Below are 17,200 nucleotides of genomic sequence, written 5' to 3'. Positions count from 1 at the left end.
TTTGCTAGTATTTTGTTGAGGATTTTTTCATCTATGTTCATCAGTGATATTGGCCTGTAGTTTTCTTTCTTTGTGACGTCTTTGTCTGGTTTCGGTATCAGGGTGATAGCAGCCTCGTAGAATGAGTGTGGGAGTGTTCCTCCCTCTGCTATATTTTGGAAGAGTTTGAGAAGGATAGGTATTAGCTCTTTAAATGTTTGATAGAATTCACCTGAAGCCATCTGGTCCTGGGCTTTTGTTTGTTGGAAGATTTTTAATCACAGTGTCAATTTTGGTGCTTGTAATTGGTCTGTTTATATTTTCTATTTTTTCCTGGTTCAGCCTCGGAAGGTTGTGCTTTTCTAAGAATTTGTCCATTCCTTCCAGGTTGTCCATTTTATTGGCATATTGTTACTTGTAGTAATCTCTCATGATCCTTTGTATTTCTTCAGTGTCAGTTGTTACTTCTCCTTTTTCATTTCTAATTCTGTTGATTTGAGTTTTCTCCCTGTTTTTCTTGATTAGTCTGGCTAATGGTTTAACAATTTTATTGTCTTCCCAAAGAACCAGCTTTTAGTTTTATTGATCTTTGCTATTGTTTCCTTCATTTCTTTTTCATTTATTTCTGATCTGTTCTTTATGATTTCTTTCCTTCTGCTAACTTTGGGGTTTTTTGTTCTTCTTTCTCTAATTCTTTAGGTGTAAGTTTAGGTTGTTTATTTGAGATGTTTCTTGTTTCCTGAGGTAGGATTGTATTGCTATAAACTTCCCTCTTAGAACTGCTTTTGCTGCATCCCATACGTTTTGGGTCATCGTGTTTTCATTGTCATTTGCTTCTAGGTATTGTTTGATTTCCTCTTTGATTTCTTCTTGGTTATTTAGTAGCTACTGTGTAGCCTCCATGTGTTTGTATTTTTTACAGTTTTTTTTTTTCCTGTGATTGATATCTAGTCACATAGCATTGTGGTCAGAAAAGATACTTGATATGATTTCAATTTTCTTAAATTTACCAAGGCTTGATTTGTGACCCAAGATATGATCTATCCTGGAGAATGTTCCATGAGCACTTGAGAAGAAAGTCTATTCTGTTGTTTATGGATGGAATGTCCTATAAATATCAATTAAGTCCATCTTGTTTAATGTGTCATTTAAAGCTTGTGTTTCTTTATTTATTTTCATTTTGGATGATCTGTCCATTGGTGAAAGTGGGGTGTTAAAGTCCTGCACTATGATTGTGTTACTGACAATTTCCCCTTTTATGACTGTTAGCATTTGTCTTATGTATTGAGGTGCTCCTGTGTTGGGTGCATAAATATTTACAATTGTTATATCTTCTTCTTGTATTGAGCCCTTGATCATTATGTAGTGTCCTTCTTTGTCTCTTGTAATAGTCTTTATTTTAAAGTGTATTTTGTCTGATATGAGAATTGCTACCCCAGCTTTCTTTTGATTTCCATTTGCATGGCATATCTTTTTCCATCCCCTCACTTTCAGTCTGTATGTGTCCCTAGGTCTGAAGTGGGTCTCTTGTAGACAGCATATATATGGGTCTTGTTTTGTAACCATTCAGCCTGTCTATGTCTTTTGGTTGGAGCATTTAATCCTTTTACATTTAAGGTAATTATCGATATGTATGTTCCTATTACCTTTTTCTTAATTGTTTTGGGATTGTTATTGTAGGTCTTTTCCTTCTCTTGTGTTTGCTGCCTAGAGAAGTTCCTTTAGCATTTGTTGTAAAGCTGGTTTGGTGGTGCTGAATTCTCTTAGCTTTTGCTTGTCTGTAAAGGTTTTAATTTCTCCATCAAATCTGAATGAAATCCTTGCTGGGTAGAGTAATATTGGTTGTAGGTTTTTCCCTTTCACCACTTTAAATATGTCTTGCCACTCCCTTCGGGCTTGCAGAGTTTCTGCTGAAAGATCAGCTGTTAACTTTACGGGGATTCCCTAGTATGTTATTTGTTGCTTTTCCATTGTTGCTTTTAATATTTTTTTCTTTGTATTTAATTTTCGATAGTTTGATTAATATGTCTTAGCATGTTTCTCCTTCGGTTTAATCTGTATGGGACTCTGCGCTTCCTGGACTTGACTATTTCCTTTCCCATATTAGGGAAGTTTTCAACTATAATCTCTTCAAATATTTTCTCAGTCCTTTTTTTCTCTTCTTTTCTGGGACACCTATAATTCAAATGTTGGTGTGTTTAATGTTGTCTCAGAGGTCTCTGAGAGTGTCCTCAATTCTTTTCATTCTTTTTTCTTTATTCTGCTCTGCAGTAGTTATTTCCACTATTTTATCTTCCAGGTCACTTATCCATTCTTCTGCCTCAGTTATTCTGCTACTGATTCCTTCTAGAGAATTTTTAATTTCATTTATTGTGTTGTTCATTATTGTTTGTTTGCTCTAGTTCTTCTAGGTTCTTTTTAAGCATTTCTTGTATTTTCTCCATTCTATTTCCAAGATTTTCGATCATCTTTACTATCATTCTGAATTCTTTTTCAGGTAGACTGCCTATTTTCTCTTCATTTGTTTGGTCTGGTGGATTTTTGTTTTGCTCCTTCATCTGCTGTGTGTTTCTCTGTCTTCTCATTTTGCTTAACCTACTGTGTTTGGGGTCTCCTTTTCGCAGGCAGCAGGTTCATAGTTCCCATTGTTTTTGGTGTCTGCTCCCAGTGGGTAAGGTTGGTTCAGTGGCTTATGTAGGCTTCCCGGTGGAGGGGACTGGTGCCTGTGTTCTGGTGGATGTGGCTGGATCTTGTCTTTCTGGTGGGTGGGACCATGTCCGTTGGTGTGTTTTGGGGTGTCTGTGACCTTATTATGATTTTAGGCAGCCTTTCTGCTAGTGGGTGGGGTTGTGTTCCTGTCTTGCTAGTTGTTTGGCATAGGGTGTCCAGCACTATAGCTTGCTGGTCATTGAGTGGAACTGGGTCTTAGCATTGAGATGGAGATTTCTGGGAGAGCTTTCGCCATTTGATATTATGTGGTGCTGAGAGGTCTCTGGTGAACCAACGTCCTGAACTCGGCTCTCCCACCTCAGAGGCACAGCCCTGACACCCAGCTGGAGCAAGACCCTGAGCACACGGCTCAGAAGAAAAGGGAGAAAAAAAGAAAGAAAAATAAACAAGATAAAATAAAGGTATAAAAATAAAAAATATTAAAAATTTAAAAGGAATTAAAAAAACAAAAAAAAGGAAAGAAAGAAGAGAGCAACCAAACCAAAAAACAAATCTACCAATGATAAGAAGCACTAAAAACTATACTAAAAAAAAACAAAAAAAACCCAGACAAACAGAACCCTAGGACAAATAGTAAAAGCAAAGGTATACAAAGTCACGCAAAGAAGCATACACATTCACACTCAGAAAAAGAGAAAAAGGAAAAATATATATATATTGTTGCTCCCAATGTCCACTGCCTCAATTTTGGGATGATTCGTTGGCTTTTCAGGTATTCCACAGGTGCAGCGTACATCAAGTTGATTGTAGAGGTTTAATCTGCTGCTCCTGAGGCTGCTGGGAGAAATATCCCTTTCTCTTCTTTGTTTGCACAGCTCCTGGGGTTCAGCTTTGGATTTGGACCTGCCTCTGCGTGTAGGTCGCCTGAGGGCGTCTGTTCTCCACTCACACAGGACGGGGTTAAAGTAGCAGCTGATTAGGGGGCGCTGGCTCACTCAGGCCGGTGGGAGGGAGGGTACAGAATGCAGGGCGGGCCTGTGGCGGCAGAGGCCGGTGTGGCGTCGCACCAGTCTGAGGCGCACTGTATGTTCTCCCAGGGAAGTTGTCCCTGGATCACGGGACCCTGGCAGTGGCGGGCTGCACAGGCTCCTGGGAGGGGAGGTGTGGATTGTGACCTGTGCTCGCATATAGGATTTTTGATGGCTGTGGCAGCAGCCTTAGGTTTTCATGCCTGTCTCTGGGGTCTGCGCTGTTAGCCGTGGCTCGCGCCCGTCTCTGGAGCTCATTTAGGCAGCACTTTGAATCCCCTCTCCTCGCGCACCCCGAAACAATGATCTCTTGCCTCTTTGGCGGTTCCAGACTTTTTCCTGGACTCCCTCCCGGCTAGCTGTGGTGCACTAGCCCCTTTCAGGCTGTGTTCTCGCAGCCAAACCCAGTCCTCTCCATGGGGTCTGAATTCCGAAGCTCGAGCCTCCGCTCCCAGCCCCCACCTCTCTTGGCCGGCAGGTGAGCAGACAAGCCTCTTGGGCTAGTGAGTGCTGGTCAGCACTGATGCTCTGTGCAGGAATCTCTCCACTTTGCCCTGTTCACCCCTATTGCTGTGCTCTCCTCTGTGGCTCCGGCACTGTACCCAACAACTGCAGAATACATATTCTTTTGAAGCATTTGCAGAACATTTTGAAAGTGAACTATATTTTGGGCCACAAAACACCTCTCAATAAATTTTCAATAATTTAAATTATAGAGTGTGTTTTCTGAGTACAATGAAATTAAACAAACAAGAAATCAGTAACAGCGTACACGTGTCCAGCCTTTCTGTCCTTGCATAAACTTCACTGGATGTGCACCCTTGGGAAGGAGAGGAGTGGAATGAGATTTAGTTTATTAACACCATTAAGTTTAAAAACTGAACAGTATCTGGCTTCCATCCCTCATTTCAAATTGAATCACATAATGGGGATGAAAACATATTGATTAGAGAGAAACTATTTATTAGAGGTAAAATTGTTTACAATGTAAATAAGCTACATGTTCCATTATACACAACTTGCCATTTCAACATTTCATAATCTGTTGCATTTAATTAGGCACAGTACATAAAGGATGCATCACAGGTAAACATGGGAAACACAGTGGCAAATTTTTCTGATTTGTGCTTTATAAATGTTCAGTTTGCTAATCTCATTCATGATGTTTTAGTGTTAGCTGCAGCTTTTCGAAACAAGTGCTGATGCTCTCCCTAACGTATTTTATGCAAGGAAGCAAAGCTAAGGATGAACTCTATAAAGTTCTGCACTTCTGCCTCTTAAAGATTAAGTCGTTAAGTAATCATTTTTCTCTTTTATTTAACATTGTTATTAAAATGATAAATAAATGTAGTGATAGAATTTGAAATGTAAGATATAATTAATGCTAATTAATAAATTGGCTTTCAATGACTGCAGAGACATTGTAGATGGTTTAGCTTTTTAATTTGAACATGGCATTTTTCTTAAAGGCAAAGCAATCTGGGAAACTTTAGTGGCTTGAGATTTACAAAGTGTCTGATTTTAATTATTTCAAGAATTCTCAGACCTGCCAACCCCCTCCTCCAGATAGAATACAGGAACGGGATTGCTGATTCCTGACCTGCCAACCCCCTCCTCCAGATAGAATACAGGAACGGGATTGCTGATTCCTGCAGCTGTGTGGGCCAGCATAGTGCCTGGCACTTAATACTCTTCAAGATGGTTAAATGACTTCCAAGTGCTTTTTTTTTTAAAGAAGATTGGTTACCTTTTTCACTAAAAAGTACCTTTTTCTAATTAGAAAAAACCTCAGTACTTGCTTATCTGAAATCAATTTGGATAAAACTTGAAAACACACAGAAAAACACAAAATTGGAAGTTACTTATAAACCCACTCTAAAAGATAATCACGTATCGGTACGTGTGTCCTAGTACTTTTTTTGTATGCATACGTGTATGTGTATGTTTGCGTGTGCACACCTGTGTATCTCTATGTGTAAGTATTTTTAACCCCCCCAAATTCTCATGCTGTGTGCAGAGAAGGAAGAAGCCCTTTCCTCCTCTTTACAATATATTGTGAATATTTCCCACATATCGTTTTCTTCAACATTTTTAATCAATGATTATATTCCATTACACAGATGTGCTATAAATTAACTTCTCTTTTTACTATTGTAAGTAGGACTGTGGTGAATCTCTTTGCACATATATCTCTAAATATTTCATCAAGATAAATTCTTAGTAATGCTGAGTCAAAGTGTATGTATATCCACATTTGCTGGCATACTTTACGGAAAGGTTATGCTAAATAATAAGTAAACTGTATCTACCCCTTTCTGTTTATTTCTTTAAATGTTTTTGATTTCCTGAAGCTGACAAATTTGTTCTTTGTTGAGCTCCAAAATGTCACTGCGACACATCATTGTGATTTCCTGAGTGAGCCTTGTTTTTATAGCTGAAGGTCTTTACTAGATACACCCCATCCAAGGGGCTCCCACATGTACTCATACAAATAAGTTAATGCAACTAGAATTAGCCTGCTCACTTAAGGGAGCAGTCTTGAACTCAGGTGCACATGCTTCACAAAGAAGCTGAAGATTTTCCATAGGGTACAAGGGCATGCATGGTTTTAAGGTTATCACTGGTCAGCTTTCCTTGTGTGTGTGTGTGTGTGTGTGTGTGTGTGTGTGTGTGTGTGTGTGTGTTACTCCTTCCTGAAATCCACTTGCCTCAGAAAGCTGCTGTGGTAGTAGCTCATGTGGCTGTCCTTTTCCCTCTTCCCCTTTTTCACTTGCCCTTTTCACAGTTTAGGAAACGGATAGTCCCACCCATTGCCCCAAAGTCTGAGACCCTCTCTGGTTCCCAGCAAGGGATTGTGTGAAATATTGGTGATAACCAAACCTCCTTCAATCAGCACTTTATAACCCAGCACCCCTCTGATTAAGAAATGCATGTGTTAATTCTGTATTGAAGAATGTGTTCACAGTATTCAGTAGTTTACAAATAATTTAGTGAATCAGAATTAAAGCAATGTTCCCCTCCAAAGTACTCTCAGTAACTTCATAAGGGGGAATTTCAATGCTGATAAATATAGAACTTTTAATAATAAAGTGTTTCAACTATTAAAAAAAAGAAATACATGGGTGATAAAACCTTACTTTTGATGGTCAAAATAAGTATTATTTGTCAAAATAAGTATTGGTATTGCTTTGATTAATTTTAGACTAACTGTGATGATAGCTTAATCCAGAAGGATATGTTAAACATGTAGAGCATTATAATTATAGTAAATAAAAAGAGTTTAAAAATTTCAATTTCCATATATTACTTTTGTAGAGCATAAAAGTATATTGCAAAAAAAAAAAGTATATTGCATTAGGATAATATGGGAGGGAAATGAAATGGAAATGTGCTTCCAAAACAAAAGAGAACGCAGCATTTTTGACTATTAAAGAAAAACGAGTTTATATATTTTTAAAATGGATAGTGGGTATCAAATTGCTTTGCTATTTATATTTGGTTGGATACATTTTAAAGAATAGCATTACAGTTTTATTTTAAAATGTCAACATTTATGACATACTGAAATAACATTGTTTACAACTCTATAAACTTATAATAAAAAATTGTAGATGCCAACTTAAAAAATGTACAAAGGAGAAAAAAATGTGTGAGCAGATACCTGATTTTTTTCAACTTTTTTAGGCAGTATTCCAGCAAAACGTGTGACACGGGACAGGCACCTAAATGGGAAGGCTGCCTCACCTGGCCTCAGGTGGCCTCACGAGAACGTTCCTCACTGTACTTCCTAGAAATCTCAGGCTCCCCTCCCTTAGTGAGCCCTGGCGTAGTGGAGGTGGTGAGATCACCTGCAGAGCTCTTCTTCCGGCTTTCCCTTGCCTGGAGCACTCTCCCCTTCTCTGTACCTTAGCCAGAGCCTGCCAGTCCCTCAGGTGCTTTAGGTCCCTCAGGGCTGGTACCCATGCCTCCTCCCTCTCTCTCGGCTCCCTCGTTCTCCACAATGAAAATATGCCTCACTTGTTAGACCTCCACCAGACATCACCTCTTGCAGAAACACTCCTTGATTCCCCTTTCCTCTTTTCCTTTAGAATGGTTTCTCCTTCCTCTTTCACTATAAAAGAGGGGTTCAGAAGTTAAGGGAAAAGGGAGTTAAGTTAGACAATAGAATGAGTCTCTGGAATCTTGGAGAGGTCCAGGTAGAGGGAGGCAGTGGCTTATATGTTTGGCTTGTGTCAACAGAGCTTCTAGAGCTTTGTACCTCTGAAATACGGAGTCTCAATAAAAATACTGTTGAATTGAATTGAAGCTGAAGTCCAGTTCAGGTTTCACCTTACCTCTGAATTCTTTGATTTCCCAGATCTGCTGGGACTTCTCTCCTTCCAAATTCCTTGTGTACTTATAGTCTATTCTGTACAGCTTGGTGTGTCATCATCACCATCCTGCAATTTTTGTTAATTATTTTGAGTGTCTAGCATTGTTTTTATAACCAAATTGTAAATTCTAGGCAGGTACCTATTTATTTTTTCATCTCCCCATGGCACCTACTATAGCACTGGCCATAACAGATACTCAATAAACATATCCCAGTTCATTGTAAAAAAGGAAAAAAATTGATGGGGTGTCCTGGGGTTGAAGTATGGATATGTCACACTTCACTGTATGATTTTGGACCACTTGTGTATAGTCTGGATCTCTTGATTCTTCATTGATAAAACATAGGTGGTAGTGATAGCTAATAATATCAGGTAATCACTATGGGCCAAAATCATTAATGTACCTAACATTTCTATGAGGTACAAATAACATTTCTATTACTACTCTTATTGTTCTCACTGTATATGAGAGTAATATAAAGTACTAAAATAATCTGCCCAGGATCACTCATAGTAAATGGCAGTGTGGATTTGAAACCAGACCCTGAGTCCCAAGCATTTACCCATCATGTGATACTGCCCATATCTGATGTATCTACCTCAGTTAAAGATTCTAAGTGAGTAGAAGGTTCTGGGTATCTTTTTGAAAGAGGTAAATAAGTGACACAAAAGTTGAATTTAGTTACATATTTGGAAAACATTTTTACTTTTTTCCCCAGCTTTATTGAGATATAACTGAAACATAACATTGTTTAATGTATACAACGTGTTGATATGATACATTTAAAAATTGCCAAATAATTACTGCACAGTGTTAGTTACCACCTTCATCCCCTCACATAGTTACCATTTCTTTTTCCTAGTGAGAACATTTAAGATGTACTCTTTTAGCAACATTCAAGTATGTGATACAGTATTATTAGCTATAATCAACCCCTGGTAACCTCCAGGGGTTTCTCTGAGTTTGTCTCTTTTAGATTCCACATTTAAAAACATTTTACTTTTTCCCAGTCCATAGGTTATCTTTTCCTTTTGTTTATTGTTTCCTTTGCTGTGCAAAAGCTTATAGGTTTGATTAGGTCCCATTTGTTTATTTATTTTTGCTTATTAGGTGCCATTTGTTTATTTTTGTTTTTCTTTCTATTGCCTTGGGAGAGTGACCTAAGAAAACACTGGTACGATTTACATCAAAGAAAGTTATGCCTATGTTCTCTTCTAGGAGTTTTATGGTATCATGTCTTAGATTTAAGTCTTTAAGCCATTTTGAGTTTATTTTTGTGTATGGTGTGAGGGTGTGTTCTAACTTCATTGATTTACATGTGGCTGTCCAACTTTCCCAACACCACTTGCTAAAGAGACTGTCTTTTCCCCATTGTATATTCTTGCCTCCTTTGTCAAAGATTAATTGTCCATAGATGTGTGGCTTTATTTCTGGGCTCTCTAGTCTATTCCACTGATCCATATGTCTGTTGTTGTGCCAGTACCACACTGTTTTGATTACTGTAGCTTTGTAGACAATAGTATTGTCTGAAGTCTGGGAGGGTTATGCCTCCTGCTTTGTTCTTTTTCCTACAGATTGCTTTGGAAATTCTGGGTCTTTTATGGTTCCATATAAATTTTAGGATTATTTGTTCTAGTTCTGTGAAAAATGTCGTGGTTAATCTGATAGGGATCGCATTAAATCTGTTGATTGCCTTGGCTAGTACGGCTGTTTTAACAATATTAATTCTTCCAATCCAAGAGCATGGAATATCTTTCTATTTCTTTGAGTCATCTTCAGTTTCCTTTATTAATGTTTTGTGGTTCTTAGCATATAAATCTTTAACCTCCTTGGTCAGGTTTGTACCTGTTTTTTTGTTTGTTTGGTTTTTGGTTTTTTGCGGTATGCGGGCCTCTCATGTTGTGGCCTCTCCCGTTGCGGAGCACAGGCTCCAGACGCGCAGGCTCAGCGGCCATGGCTCACGGGCCCAGCCGCTCCGCGGCATGTGGGATCTTCCCGGACCGGGGCACAAACCCATGTCCCCTGCATCGGCAGGCGGACTCTCAACCACTGCGCCACCAGGGAAGCCCTGATGTGATTTTTAAAGGGATTGTTTGTTTACATTCCCTTTCTGATATTTCCTTGTTAGTGTGTGATGTGACCGACAAGGGCTTAATTTCCAAAATATACAACCAGCTCATACAACTCAATAACAAAAAAACAACCCAATTGAAAAATGGGCAGAAGACCTTAATAGACATTTCTCCAAAGAAGGCATATGGATGGTCAATAGGCACATGAAAAGATGCTCATCATCACTAATTATTAAAGAAATGCAAATCAAAACTATAATGAGGTACCACCTCACACTGGTCAGAGTGACCATCATTAAAAAGTCTACAAATAACAAATGTTGGAGAGGGTGTAGAGAAAAGGGAACCCTCTTACACTGTTGGTGGGAATGTAAATTGGTGCAGCCACTATGGAAAACAGTATGGAGGTTCCTCAAAAAAATAAAAACAGTGTTACCATATGATCCAGCAGTCCCATTTCTGGGCATGTACCCAGACAAAACTATAATTCAAAAAGATACATGCACCCCTATGTTCATAGCAGCACTATTTACAATAGCCAAGACATGGAAACAAACTAAATGTCCATCAGCAGATGAATGGATAAAGATGTGGTGTGTATATATACAATGGAATATTACTCAGCCATAAGAAAGAATGAAATAATGCCATTTGCAGCAGTATGGATGGACCTAGAGATTACCATACTAAGCAAAGTCAGAAAGAGAAAGACAAATACCATATGATATCACTTATATGTGGAATCTAAAATATGAAACAAATGAACATATCTCTGAAACAGAAACAGACTCATAGATGAAGAGAACAGACTTGTGGTTGCCAAGGGGGAGGAGAGGTTAGGGAGGGAAGGATTGGGAGTTTGGGATCAGCAATGCAAACTAGTATATATAAACAACAAGGTCCTACTCTATAGCACAGGGAACTATATTGGAACCATAATAAACCATAATAGAAAAGAATATGAGAAAGAATATATATATGTATATATGTATGTATGACTGAATCACTTTGCTGTACAGCAGAAATTAACACAACATTATGAATCAATTATACTTCAGTAAAATATTTTTTTAAAAGAAAGAAAGAAAAACATTTTACTTTTTAAAGGCAATTGGCAGTCTGCAGCTGAATTGAGTCAGGGGAAATGCATGGCTATAGTAATTGGGAGAGAACAGAAGCTTTTCCAGCCACTTCTTGGCCTTGCAGAAGGGCTCCAGAAAATCACCAGCCTGCAAAATGTTCACTACTCATTTCCCTGATTGCCAAAGGCGTACAGTCTGGGAGCCGGTAGCAATGAACGTCAGTAGGAGGAGGAGAGTACTTGTGGTTTTTGTTGTTTTGGTTTTTGGGTTCTTTGCGGTACGCGGGCCTCTCACTGTTGTGGCCTTTCCCGTTGTGGAGCACAGGCTCCAGACGCGCAGGCTCAGCGGCCATGGCTCACGGGCCCAGCCGCTCCGTGGCATGTGGGATCCTCCCGGACCGGGGCACGAACCCGTGTCCCCTGCATCGGCAGGCGGACTCTCAACCACTGCGCCACCAGGGAAGCCCAGTACTTGTGTTTTTATTCTTGTTTTTAACTGATCTTAAAATTCTTGCCTGGCCCTTTGCCTTCTGCACAGTCCAGAGTCACGAATCCTTGATATGTGGCTCGAAAGAGAAGCACAGGACAGTATATTCCCTTTTTGTCCACCAATTTTCTCTTTGTGTTTCTATTCTGGGACCAGTGTACAGACCATTCAAGTTCAGAGAGAGAGCAAGCTCTGCTCTCCTTTGAGCCAGTGTGTACAGCCTGGCTCCACTGTGAGCCCTGTGTAGGAGAGGGCCACGTGTGCTCTGTAGCTTTTGGTGCTTCCAGCTGGGTGACTTTTGCAATTGTATCCATCTGATTTTGAAATGTGAAAAAAACTCCTGAACTTAGGTGTCGATTTATACATTAATTACACCGATCTCAGTTGCAGCAGTGTGGTCTTAATAGCTGATTGCTGCAATATCCAACTCTGTGATATCAGAATGTGACGTGCATATTTTAATTTGAGAAATAGTTTAACATTTTTAGATATTCATTTAGATGTGGTTATGCAGGTTAAACATAACGTATGATCACTGCTTCTTTCATTGCTTCCAATTAAACCTTGCTTGTTAGTTTAACCTCTAGGTAATCCCATCAAACAATTGATGTCAAGGAAACACTGCCCACAGTAGCTTCGGATGAGTGGCCATTAATTTTAATTGCCTTGATATTAAAGATTAAGAAGTATCGGGACTAGCAGAATAGAAACGATCTGATGTCAAGCAAATCCACTTGCTAAAGCTTCCTCAGGCTGCTGGTGATATTAAAATTTTACTGTGAGAATTAAATAAACCTTTATTAGTGATGACTGTTGTTTGATTGGTCCAAGGGTATGCATCAACACAGAATTCTTACATATCTGGAGATGAGACCTTTGATGGTATAGAGATTCCTCAATTATGAAACCGTTAATAAAGCTGTAATCAGATTTTCCAGGCTAGGTTTCATTAATGCATTATAGCTTCTCTGATTGTCAAGGTAATATTAACTACAAAGTACACAATCCAACAGAGAATTGTTTAGAAGAAGAGAATTCTAAGATGGGCCTTTCTTGCTAAATTCAGAGTTGGGGAATTTTCATTAATTATGCTTAAGAAATTCCAAATTCCCTCTCAACCAGGAATATCTCCCTTTGCACTATAGATACATTCAATATTTAACTCTTTCAGAGGGCTGACAGTCTTACTCAGACAAGCTAGAGTGATATATATTGAAGGAGGTTTTTGTGAGCTGGTCCGCTAGGTCTGCCTCCTGAGCTGAGGATATGCTTGTGACAAGTGAGTTGGGGGCTATGAGAACTTGCTTTAACAAGCATAGCCAGAGCGAATGCCTTTGGGGTCATTTTACAGTCTTAATTCAGAACTTTTATTTTTAGAGTCATATAATTCTGGTCTGGGAATGGATCCTAAGAGTCACTGAGGCTGCCTTCTCCTGGTGCGGAAATCCCTCCCAGAGCATCTGCCTCCATGCTCTTGGAGGCCTGGGCCCCACATCAGCATCATCTCGGCTTCTCCCTCTCCCCTGGCCTCCACAGTGAGTCAGTGGCCAAATTCTGCCTATTCTAGTCCTCTTCCATGACCTCTGCCCTCTCCACGACTCCTGTTCTGCCGGGCTCAGGTCCTCCTCACCTCCTCACCTGTGTGCCCTCCTGACCTCCTCACCTGTGTGCCCTCCTGACTCTTCCTCCCCCACCACGTCCCACACAGTTATCCCATGCACCTGCCCCACACACGTGGGGCTGAAAGAAGGGAGGGCAGAGGAGGCCGATGGCAGAGTGGAGTTGGGTCCCTCAGGGCTGTTTGAGAGCCTAATATTGTGACAGTCTAGATATTGGAACTAAGGCCCATGAGTGGAAATGGAAGGGAACCGGATCTTAGTTCCAAATAGAAAGCTGTGTATCCGTCAGAACTATCTAATGGTGGAATCAGGGACTTTGTGACATGGCGAATACCACGTCTCTAGTGGTGGAGATGCCATGAACATGAAGAGAAAATGGAGACGGAGGCGCAGGTTAAAGGACACATGAATTCTCTTTTAGACCTGTTGAGTTGCAGGTTGTGGCAGAACATTTCTAAGGAAATGTTCTAAAAATTGAGAACTGAAATTCTTCGTAGAAGTTAGGGATAGAGATGGAAATCTGGGAGTCATTCACAGAGACAATGGTTGAAATCGTTAATAGAGATAAGATTGCTCAGCACGTGTGCGCGCGCGCGCACACACACACACACACACACACACCCTGGTGTGTCAGGGAAGGAGAAGCAGGAGCATAATGTCACAGAAACCATGCAAAGAAAGCACTTTAAGAAGGAGCCAGAGGTCGGGGGGAGGTAATTACAAGTATCAGATGCTGCTGAGAAGTCAAACAAGTTGCGGAGAGAGAAGGCCATTGGATTTGGGACAGGTGTGATGCCTGTGACCACCTCAATCAATCACCTAGTCCTGGAGATTGTTAAGATTGTTACATGAGAAAACGTATGCAAAGGGCTCTGTGATGCTCAGTGCAAAGGAGATGCTCATTAAATAGTTACTATTCCCACCACTATTTGAAATGAAGGAAGGAAGGGGCACGTCTAATCCTTCATTGGGTCGGGGAGTTGTGTGGGGGGATGATAGTGGAACAGAAATGGCTAGGAAGGCCTGATCTGCAGCATATTTGCTTCCTGATGAGTTTTGGCTTGTTGCTGTCTGAACCAGTGTTCATGGTGGCTGCACAGGTCTTCAGCTAGTGTGCTGCCCTGTGTGTGTGGCACACAGTGACCCCCCCCCCCAGGATGGGACAGTGTGTGGGCTGCTGCAGGCCAACATTGTCTTCCTCATGTGGCTCCCTTGCCAGGGCTCTCTAGCTTTCCCTGAACGGATGAGTGCCATAGTTTGAAGAATGAGAGTTCTATTTCCAAAGCAATTAAAGACTTGGCAGAGATGGTCAACTAGCATGCCCATTGGTGTAAATTGGGTTGGAGGGCTTATACCACTCCTTATTTTCCCTCAGGGTCCCTAAATGGCTGTTCAGGATGAAACAGTGACCCACCCCGCCTGATACCACAGCAGCATGCCCCTTTGACACATTATTAAGAAATTATTAAAAAGTGTTTTTAAACTGTTACTTTAACAAAAGAGAGGTCAGAGCCTTTTATATAGCAAGTGGGTACCTATTCATAAATTGCTGTGTGGGTTTTAGCTTCTTCTTTATATAGCTCAGCTCCCAGGTGCCTGAACACTCAATGTAACTACAGGCAGTGAGTCTTGGGCTGAAGTTTCACTGTCAATGAAATGTGATAAAATCTGCCTGTTGCCAAGATCCTCCTTAGAAATCGCTTCCATTTGCTCTGGTTGACACCATAAGTAGTTTGCAAAAGAAATAAGTATGTTCTACCTGATGAAATCAGCCACTGATTCTGCATTTGCATTTGACCTTATTGCAATTGCTTGAGTTTTCACGTTGTGACCTTCTCACATGTTAACTGGCACAACTTGAGCAGCCATCTTGGCAGACATACAGTATCTTCTAAGGCAGGAGACAAAGGGTTTTTTCATCCATTATTAATTGATGTTACTCTTTTTAGCACACCAAACATGATTTTACTGTACAGCTGCCAAAATTGTTCCAGACCCCAAAAGAATAAGTCATTCTTTCACAAGCATTTCTTATTATTTACCTAACTTAACAAATGTTTCCTTTAGTTTTTCAGCTCCTTTTCAGGGGACTAGTCATTTATATATTAATTGGTATATACCAGTTGACTATTTTTTATGAACAGTGCTCCCAGCCATTTTAGTGTTACTGGGGCCAACTCCAAGAAGTGGTCTTATTCCAAGAGTGTTGAGAGGTTTGCCAAAAGAGCAAGTGAGCCTCTGCACCATTCTGCATCATCCCCAGGGTGTGATCACAGGCTAGGAATTGAGTGTCTTCCAAGGTCTCCCTTTGGTGTCCTACAGTTATTGTTGGAAGTTTGATTTTTGTTCCTCTCTTTGAACCTCGCTTCCCCTTACTCATATCCCTGTGATTTGTAGGTATCCAACTGGTTTGGCAACAAACGAATCAGGTACAAGAAGAATATCGGCAAGTTTCAGGAAGAAGCCAATCTCTACGCTGCAAAGACAGCCGTGACAGCTGCACACGCAGTGGCCGCAGCCGTGCAGAACAACCAGACCAACTCGCCCACCACGCCAAATTCTGGTGCGTACGGGCGCTCACTCCCTACTCAGCTCAGGCAGCCTTATGCCACAAAGCCCTGTCCCACAGACCAGGAAACAAGAGCCATACTGGGGACACAGTGGACTTATAAAGGAAGATTTATATTAAAATGCAGACTTGTTCTTGGGGTGGGTGAATGAGTGGATAGCCAGAGCCTGTAGACCCGCTATTCACAGTGAGTGCCACTCCGTACTGTTAGATTCTGGAACTTTCACACTTAGCAGTGTTTTTAATTCAGCAGTTAAGCAAAGTGCTATCACTAACGATTATTTTAACTACATTATTCCATGTGTCATTTTAAAATCAATAGTGGTCTGTCAAAGAACGAATGAAATAGAAGTGGGAGATTTACCTGTTGCTGTGAGTAATGAAGCTGGTATGTTGGGGTTAGGACAGCAGGGCTTTCTACCTGATGTAGCTGCAGAGTCGAGTCTGCTGTCCTTACATCTCCTTAGCACCTGTGCTGACTTGGTAGGCTCAGCACGTGGTTAGCTGATCAGGTTGTGGTTAGCCGTGAGGGGTATGGTACTTAACACATGGATGCAATATCTTGGCTGCTCATACAATACATTTTGGCCAGATTTTATGTGGCATTTTTTGATGGAGTTGGAAACATCTTAAAATTAGAGGGAACTTGAGTAGCAATGAAAGATGTGCGGCTGGTCCAAACAGCTGGACTTGAGAAACAAAACAAGGGACTTTTCTAAGGAGATAGTTTAAATATATCTTTAAAAATTCAGAAAGTGAGGGGTTTTTTGTTTGTTTTGGTTTGTTGTCGTCTTCCCCCCAGCCCCAAGTTCTTTTTTTTTTTTTTTTTTGCGGTACGCGGGCATCCCACTGCTGTGGCCTCTCCCGTTGCGGAGTACAGGCTCCGGACGCGCAGGCTCAGCGGCCATGGCTCACGGGCCCAGCCGCTCCGCGGCATGTGGGATCTTCCCGGACCGGGGCACGAACCCGCGTCCCCTGCATCGGCAGGCGGACTCTCAACCACTGTGCCACGAGGGAAGCCCCCCCCCCCAAGTTCTTTTTAATGGAGCGTGGAAACTGATGAAAGTTAGGCAGAGCGTATGGCTTGGAAAGAGCTTGAGAAAAATGTTTCTTCTCTGGGTAATTGTCCACCATGACAGTTAATGATGATGAAGAGCTCACTTAATGACCAAGTCCTGGAGGTAAATGAAAACAAGGGGATGGTTCCAGGCCAGCTGCTGGGTGTTTTTCTGTTTGTTTTGATTCTCTCTTTCTTTCGTATGTGGGCTTCCCCATTGATAGGACTTTCCTAGATGCAAAATGAATCACAGGACCTAACTCC

The 17,200-nt window shown here is 40.9% G+C and overlaps 1 protein-coding gene across 2 annotated transcripts in view; it reads left to right on the top strand.

Annotated features, from left to right (window-relative positions):
• PBX3 (PBX homeobox 3) overlaps nt 1–17,200 on the top strand; it is a 231,861-nt gene that overhangs the window by 209,295 nt on the left and 5,366 nt on the right. For both annotated transcript variants that reach the window (XM_030858661.2, XM_030858658.2), the window contains exon 6: nt 15,708–15,873. In XM_030858661.2, the coding sequence (XP_030714521.1) occupies nt 15,708–15,873 (166 nt within the window). The remainder of the gene's footprint in view (nt 1–15,707; nt 15,874–17,200) is intronic.

The sequence above is a fragment of the Globicephala melas genome, chromosome 6 (assembly GCF_963455315.2).
Source record: "Globicephala melas chromosome 6, mGloMel1.2, whole genome shotgun sequence".
In the NCBI taxonomy this organism is placed as follows: domain Eukaryota; kingdom Metazoa; phylum Chordata; class Mammalia; order Artiodactyla; family Delphinidae; genus Globicephala; species Globicephala melas.
Note: the sequence above shows the minus strand (reverse complement) of the source record. Positions and strands in the feature narration are given on the sequence as shown.